At 39.6% G+C, this 9,298-nt stretch overlaps 1 protein-coding gene across 1 annotated transcript; it reads left to right on the top strand.

Moving 5' to 3' along the window:
• The first annotated feature begins 3,323 nt into the window (after positions 1-3,323).
• LOC106816498 lies at positions 3,324-4,022 on the top strand. Its single transcript, XM_014821123.1, has one exon. It carries the CDS (start codon positions 3,324-3,326, stop codon positions 4,020-4,022), a length of 699 nt encoding a protein of 232 aa, XP_014676609.1.
• Positions 4,023-9,298: the final 5,276 nt, after the last annotated feature.

Raw genomic sequence — 9,298 nt, 5'->3', positions numbered from 1 at the left:
GTCAACATTTCTATTTACATGAATAGAGGCGTATTATTTCCGCATGTATTATTATAAAACCCAGCTTATGTATCCGCTGCAGCTGCATGCCGCTCGTTACTGAAGCCACTGATGCATAATAAAATACAATTCATAATAAAACTTATACAACACAGTGTAGAAGTAGAATCTGTTGACACTTTTATGATATTTTTATTGAACTTGCAAACAACAGCAGCTCAATGCAGCTGAGCTCTTTCATTGTATTCCCGGTAAAATTCTCGACTGTTCACTGGCAGCTATGGATTCGTGCGCCGGCCTATGCATTCGGCGCACGGATCCATAGCTGCCAGCGCTGCATACTGTCGTAGGACGTTCCCGTGGTCGAGTGCGCCTTGCCGCGAAACTGCGCGCAAGATCTGCGCTCAGCGCTTCGGATCAACACCTTCTTTCAGCAACGCTTCTCTAGTATCCCGTCTCATCTGATATGCCTTCACTTACAGCATTTACCTGTACTAGCAGACTAATACCCGTACAACGACCAAATCGTGCCTTAAAATATAAACTTCGTGTAAGTGACACAGTTGAAGTTAAATATTTCATGCAACTAAAAAAACAGAAACAAAAAAACATTTTGGGAAGAAACAAAAAGCGCAATTCTATAAGTGAGCAGTAGAAAAAGTGCTCAGTTGGTGACGTGACCACTTGGTTGAAAGGAAAATACCGCAAAATCTATCTATCTATCTATGTATCTATCCATCCATGCATCCATCCCAGGGGCGTTACAGGATTTGTACCGGGGGGGGGGTCTAACCGTAATCCATAGTTGCGAGCACTCAAAAGGGGGGGGGGTCTGGGGGCCTTCCCCAGAAAAATGGTGAAATTAGACCCCATTAGATGCGTTTCTTGCGCGAGCAGGGGGTGTGGGTCTGGACCCTGGCCCCCCCCCCTGTACTCGCCCCCTGCATCCATCGCATGTCATGCCATGCCATGCCATGTCATATGCCATCCCCTCTATCCCATGCCACCCATGCCATGCCATGCCATGCCATCCCACCACATCTTCTTCTATCTCATCCCATCCCATCCCATCCTATGCCATCTCATGTGATCCGATGCAATCCCATCGCAGTATACCCCATCCCATATCCCATCCCATCCAATCCAAACAATAAAAAATAATATAAAGAACATGAAAATAATAATAAATAATAATAGTAGTAAATAATAATAATAGTAAAAAAAAATGTTAATGAGTGTAGTAACATTTATTTTTTACATTTTGAAATTAACGCTGAAGTGGCAGAAGTAGATACTAAAGAGTATAAAAGTAAAGGAGAAATTTTTTCCCCAGCTGAGATTCGAACCCGCAATCTCGGTTATGAAACCGACTCCTACCGACTTCGCTACGGCGGCGGGCAAGACGCGCGAGATAATTCCACGTACGTGATGATTGAATTTTGACGTTTACCAATTTTTTTGACATTTTAACTTTTTAAATTTTTGTCTCAGCCAGAACCATCTGCAAGACGTGGTGATTCTGAATATATCTTCAGTTAGCGGCGATTGAGTGAAAAATCACAGAGAAAAGCGAGGTCAAACAAACATACTGACACACAAGATTAGCCTCATTATAGTATAGATAGATGTTATAATATACTTTATAAGTTAACCATAGAAATAACCTATAAGTTATCTATATTATTTCTATGGCAGTGCTCCTAATGCAGCCTAAGCTATTTTAGTTGAACGCTCTATTCGCCAGAGGCAGCACCATTGAATCAATTAACAAGCAAGCGACGCAGCGTATAAGAAATGACCGATCGGTTTGGCTTATTTTACAGGAGTATCAGGGTTGCCATTTGGCCGTTTCACGGCAAAATTCCTCAAATCTGGCCGTATAAAAATTCGCCTGGCCGTAACATATAAAAAGTCATGGCCAAACTATATTTGGCCGGTTTGGCCGAATTTGTGAAAAGATTACATTTTTGCAACGATGGTGTAGTATCTCGTTATTTTGTATACACCGCCATCTCGCGGTCCAATTGCCTTGTGATAACGGAAGAGAATAAAGGATACAAAACAGTTGTACGGCGGGAAATGACTGTAAAGCAGAAATACGTATTATATTTTAAATAATTTAAATATTTCTATATTTAAATATTTCTATTTTCTATATTTCTATATTTAAATTTCTATTTTTTATTTCTATATTTTAATATTTCTATATTTTTAATATTTTAATATTTTAATATTTCTTATTTAAATATTTCTATATTTAAATAATTTAAATATTTCTATATTTAAATATTTCTATATTTTAATATTTTATAAAAATGTATTTTATAAAAATATATTTATAAAAAATAATTTTATATAAATTATTATATATATATTATATTTAATAATAAAATATAATATAATATAATATAATATAATAATAATAATAATTAATTAATAATAAATAATAAATAATAATATATATAATAAAATATAATAAATATATAATTATAATAAAATATAATAAATATAATATAATATAATAATATAATAAAATTATATATATTTTATAAAATATATTTTATAAAAATATAAACATTGTGTAATAACTATAATAATTATGTTTACTAATACTATTGAAATGTTATCTCACCGATGGAAAGTAATCTTTGCTGCTTTTGACTCCTTACATCTAACAACGTCACAGTTGTATGCACTACAATACAGTGGCATGATATATCAATGGATGCAATATGGATGGATATCGATGAAATGTCGCAACCTATATGCCCATCGCAATATGCAGAAATGCACTTTGTTCTGCTATATATATATATATATGCTGTAACTATAACGTCATAATCGGAAACATGAGAACATCACATTGGTCTCTTCAAGATGGATACGAGAAGTTGAAGCGGCAGTGACGATTGCAGGGCTAGACTGGTACCGACCTTCACTCCGCCAACGATCGTTGGCTACACTGAAGTGAGTTACAGTAGCCTGTGGAACTGTCCACCGGGTAGCAGTCTAGCTTAGTCAGCGATGCCTTGTGTAGAAAAAGGACTTGAAAATACTATGTACATGACCTCGTTGCGCCATCTATCGGACGCCATATGTACGAGAATAATTTCACGGCGTGAAACGGAAAAAATGGAAACTCGCTTTTCTAGAAGAAAACGAAACACGCCGAGCAGCAAACAAACAATTACGACCATTTCTAGGAAATGTCTAGCTACGTGCGTAGTGAAAAGGCTTGTGGAATCGCCACAACTGCTCAATTGAGCGATTATACGGCTTTGGTCTCTACCCAAAGGGACCTGAAGAAGGACAGCCGAGGAGCTATGAGGCTTAAATGGTCTCACTTACAAAGCGAAGTCAAGAAAAAGGCTGCGAAAAAGAGAAAAGATGAAAGAAAAACAGGTGGGGGCCCTTGTGAAGTGCCAGATTTGACACCAATAGAAGAAAAAATCATGGCCATTATTCCAACAGTGGCCATAGAAGGAATTCCAGGGGGCATCGACACACTAGATGAATCCACTTTTAGGGATGTAGCTCCACTATCGCCTTGTACGGAGGCTTCTCAATGCGATTCCAGACCTCCGTTCGAGTCAACTCCAGAAACACAATTTCTCGAGGAAGATGCTTGGCAGCCACTGCAAATAGTCTCACTAGGTATAGGGTTAGGGCCAGAGATGGATGAAAACCCTACAGTAGTTAGCAGCGTCAGTTCCACTCCTCCCCAACCAGCACAACAGCAGAACGAATATGTTGACACGCATAGAAAAGATACTCATCATAAGAGGCGTCGCAGGGACCCAGGAGCAGAGATGTCTACAAAAGAGGTAGATATAATCCGCGTGGTGCAGGAGAGGTTGAAGCTCGAAACGGAGAGATTACATTGTGAGCAGCACCGGTTGGCGGCTGAACAGGAATGCATGCTTGACATTGAGAAGCGCCGCCTTGAAATCGAACAGCAGCGACTGGAGATTGAGCTAAGGAGGGACACTGTTTCGCAAGGACACGAATTTCAAACCTACTAGGGCTATACGGCACTGCCCACCCTACTATTGAGATTTTCTAAATTATATTTGTTGGATCATATACTCATGTATAGCATTTATATGTGAACAAGTACAGTTTACTTGCATGCTAAACTTTATTTTATTTTGATTAATAGTATATACTGAACAAATAAGCTGATTACTATTACATATATACTTTTCCACCTTATTTGCGTTTTTAATAAAGCTTGTATTCATAAACCCTTCTGATAATTCAGCATCATTGTGCAGTTCAGCTGCAGGCATGAATAAATCTGCCAATGAAATGGCAGTTTTAGATTGACTTATTAATTAAGAGTTCTTAATGTATACAAGGAAATGTATTACAAAGGTTATAGGTAAGCATCGTACGTACTACTGCAATGACGTCAATGAAACGCTACAGCCCAAAGGTATTTAAAGAGATTGTAATGAAAAAGAAATGCTTGGATATGTTGAATTAAGATTCTATAGATATATACGTTAGAACAAGTAACTTTTAAAACCTTGTTGAAGCGATCGATCAACACTGTACCACGCATTAAGCAGGTGACAGTAAAACACACACGAGAGACATGGTTCAACTCGCAGATAAAGGAAGTCATTAGACAAAGAGACAGGAATCTATTACAATTCACGAGAAATAACGATGACATTGACTTTAGGCATTTCAAGTTACTTACAAATAAAACTCACAATGACATTAAGAGGGCAAAGGCTATTTTTCTACAGAAAATATTGAAAGGAACAACAATAATCGTAACAAACTATGGCACACTCGAAAACCTATGGCTATGAACAATAAAGCAAAGAATAACTGTGGTGAGGTAGCTTTAAAATTTAAAAAATTAGGGGTACAGTACTACTAGGAAATAATTTGAATGTTTGCCCTGTAAGCAAAGAAGAGGTCTTAAACGTACTTAATAACATAAACGCAGATAAGGCTACAAGGTTAGATAGCATACCAGGTCAATTTATAAAACATTGGTGTCACGTTTTGTTTATTTATTGTGTTATCCATGTAATCTATGGTTTAATTCTTAATTATCAAACTAAAGAAATGAAAAGAAATAAAGAAAAATGTTGTGTGACCGATGGAAAGTTATCTTTCGTGCTTTTCACTCCTTACATCTAATAAGGTTACAGTTGTATGCAGTAAAATACAGTCGCACGACCAATTGAGACACTAGGACTGCTGATCGTAGCACGAAAATTCTACGATATACATATAGCTACACATATATAGGACCTACAAGCAAATCTATGACAAAGGTTATAGGTAAGCATCGTACTACTGCAATGACGTCAATGAAACACTACTGCTACACCAGAATTACTATGTTGTTTGGACACTGTAGCAGGCATGAAGCAGGTGACAATAAAACACACATGAGAGACATGCTTTAACTCGCAGATAAAAGAACTTATTAGGCCTTACTTCCTTAACTTATTAGGTTATTAATCCTGCAAACTTCAAATGTGCTGTTTTCGTGATTTTATTGACTTTTTGCTCACCTGACTACAATGGCTAACATGAGATGTGCACCCACATATATTACTTTGAAAGGGCAAGTGAAAAAACATGTTCTAACTTATGGAAAAGGTGAAGAGGATGGAATTACAACTGTTTTGTATCCTTTATTCTCTTCCGTTATCACAAGGCAATTGGACCGCGAGATGGCGGTGTATACAAAATAACGAGATACTACACCATCGTTGCAAAAATGTAATCTTTTCACAAATTCGGCCAAACCGGCCAAATATAGTTTGGCCATGACTTTTTATATGTTACGGCCAGGCGAATTTTTATACGGCCAGATTTGAGGAATTTTGCCGTGAAAACGGCCAAATGGCAACCCTGATACTCACTGTAAAATAAGCCAAACCGATCGGTCATTTCTTATACGCTGCGTCGCTTGCTTGTTAATTGATTCAATGGTGCTGCCTCTGGCGAATAGAGCGTTCAACTAAAATAGCATTAGGCTGCATTAGGAGCACTGCCATAGAAATAATATAGATAACTTATAGGTTATTTCTATGGTTAACTTATAAAGTATATTATAACATCTATCTATACTATAATGAGGCTAATCTTGTGTGTCAGTATGTTTGTTTGACCTCGCTTTTCTCTGTGATTTTTCACTCAATCGCCGCTAACTGAAGATATATTCAGAATCACCACGTCTTGCAGATGGTTCTGGCTGAGACAAAAATTTAAAAAAGTTAAAATGTCAAAAAAATTGGTAAACGTCAAAATTCAATCATCACGTACGTGGGAATTATCTCGCGCGTCTTGCCCGCCGCCGTAGCGAAGTCGGTAGGAGCTCGGTTTCATAACCCGAGATTGCGGGTTCGAATCTCAGCTGGGGAAAAAATTTCTCCTTTACTTTTATACTCTTTAGTATCTACTTCTGCCACTTCAGCGTTAATTTCAAAATGTAAAAAATAAATGTTACTACACTCATTAACATTTTTTTTTACTATTATTATTATTTACTACTATTATTATTTATTATTATTTTCATGTTCTTTATATTATTTTTTATTGTTTGGGATTGGATGGGATGGGATATGGGATGGGGTATACTGCGATGGGATTGCATCGGATCACATGAGATGGCATAGGATGGGATGGGATGGGATGAGATAGAAGAAGATGTGGTGGGATGGCATGGCATGGCATGGCATGGGTGGCATGGGATGGGAGGGGATGGCATATGACATGGCATGGCAATGGCATGACATGCGATGGATGCAGGGCGAGTACAGGGGGGGGGGCCAGGGGGTCCAGACCCACCACCCCCTGCTCGCGCAGAAAACGCATCTAATGGGGTCTAATTCACCATTTTTCTGGGGAAGGCCCCCAGACCCCCCCCCTAATTGATGCTCGCAACTATGGATTAGGTACCGACCCCCCCCCCCGGTACAAATCCTGTACACGCCCCTGGGATGGATGCATGGATGGATAGATACATAGATAGATAGATAGATTTTGCGGTATTTTCCTTTCAACCAAGTGGTCACGTCACCAACTGAGCACTTTTTCTACTGCTCACTTATAGAATTGCGCTCTTTGTTTCTTCCCAAAATGTTTTTTTGTTTCTGTTTTTTTTAGTTGCATGAAATATTTAACTTCAACTGTGTCACTTACACGAAGTTTATATTTTAAGGCACGATTTGGTCGTTGTACGGGTATTAGTCTGCTAGTACAGGTAAATGCTGTAAGTGAAGGCATATCAGATGAGACGGGATACTAGAGAAGCGTTGCTGAAAGAAGGTGTTGATCCGAAGCGCTGAGCGCAGATCTTGCGCGCAGTTTCGCGGCAAGGCGCACTCGACCACGGGAACGTCCTACGACAGTATGCAGCGCTGGCAGCTATGGATCCGTGCGCCGAATGCATAGGCCGGCGCACGAATCCATAGCTGCCAGTGAACAGTCGAGAATTTTACCGGGAATACAATGAAAGAGCTCAGCTGCATTGAGCTGCTGTTGTTTGCAAGTTCAATAAAAATATCAATAAAAGTGTCAACAGATTCTACTTCTACACTGTGTTGTATAAGTTTTATTATGAATTGTATTTTATTATGCATCAGTGGCTTCATGTAACGAGCGGCATGCAGCTGCAGCGGATACATAAGCTGGGTTTTATAATAATACATGCGGAAATAATACGCCTCTATTCATGTAAATAGAAATGTTGACTTATATATAAAGAATGAGGAAGTAATAATTACAAATATTGTCAATAGGTCCATAGCTCCTGATATTATCTGTCAATTGTGCGTGTTAGATAACATACTTATGTTACGCCATGACTTGTGGCTAAGGCTAAAAAATAATTTTGTTGAGGAAACGAATTTTTGTGACTTCTGAAAAATGCACGCACTGAGCGACGCACACACACATACAAACACATACATGCACCCATACAAATGTCTGTGCCAGCCTGCGTGCGTACGTACGTGTGTCGGTGTGTGACTGCGTGCGTTCATACATGTATACGCACGTGTGTGCGTATTTGTGTGCTTCGTAGTACTACAGCTAGCTATGTGCTTGCGTGCTTGGCTGCCTGTATAAGTATAGGTACGGGCGTGCGTACGTGCGTCCGTCTGTGCGTACCTGCGTGCGGGCGTAATCATTAGAATGTGTGCGGACGCATGAGCGTGTACAGCGAACTGTGCGATCAGAAAGCATATCCACACAAAGCAGCTAAACGTATGCACGCACGCGCACGCCTGGACGCACGCGCATACGCACGCTCGCAGGCACGTGCACGCGGACGCTTGCATGTAGGCGTACACGCACGCCCGCACGCACCTGCACATGCACACATACATGGAAGATGCGCGCATAGTGATACGCGTGTATCTAGATGCTACACGTGCACATAAAGGCATATGTATCCCGTGTACGCACACAGAGGAAGGCACGCAATCGCGACGGGCACCGCATGTCGTTTTTCTCACGATGACCATCAAGGTAACTGCGAGCAGGCGAGTTGCAAGTTTTTCTGCGAAGTCGCAAATCACAGAACAGCAATGAGGGCCGTGTCCCTCGACCGTAGGGGTAGACGAAGTTTTTGCTTTAGGCGGCACGCTGGCAGCATGTAATACATGTAAAAATGCTTATCCGCTTCGGCCCGTGCGCTGCGGGTGAAACAAGAAAAACGCCAACTTTACTGAATATAATTATCAGTGTAAACGCAGGACGGCGTATATGGTGTGTGCTGTATGTACGTACGTACGGCGGACTTGTGTACATTTGAGGCGACGGCAGGCATTTTCTCTCGGGCTATCGCTCCCCTTATTGTTCGTACGAGACTATACGTATACAAGGAAATGTATTACAAAGGTTATAGGTAAGCATCGTACGTACTACTGCAATGACGTCAATGAAACGCTACAGCCCAAAGGATTAAAGAGATTGTAATGAAAAAAGAAATGCTTGGATATGTTGAATTTAAGATTCTATATGATATATACGTTTAGAACAAGTAACTTTTAAAACCTTAGTTGAAGCGATCGATGGCACACGTATACACGCATATAAAAGCAGGTGAATACAGTAAAAACACACACGAAGAGACATGGTTCAACTCGCAGATAAAAGGAAGAGTCCATTAGACAAAGAGAGGAATCTAATTCAATTCACGGAGAAACATAAACGATTGACTATTGGACTTTAGGATTTCAAAGTTTACTTAGCAAATAAACTCAGCCAATGACATTAGAGGGCAAAGAGCTATTTTTCTAATACAGAGAAAAAATATTGAAAG

This window comes from Priapulus caudatus, unplaced genomic scaffold (assembly GCF_000485595.1).
Source record: "Priapulus caudatus unplaced genomic scaffold, Priapulus_caudatus-5.0.1 Scaffold1397, whole genome shotgun sequence".
Classification (NCBI taxonomy): Eukaryota; Metazoa; Priapulida; class Priapulimorpha; order Priapulimorphida; family Priapulidae; genus Priapulus; species Priapulus caudatus.
The sequence above is the reverse complement of the archived record's forward strand: the minus strand, read 5'-3'. Positions and strand labels throughout refer to the sequence as shown.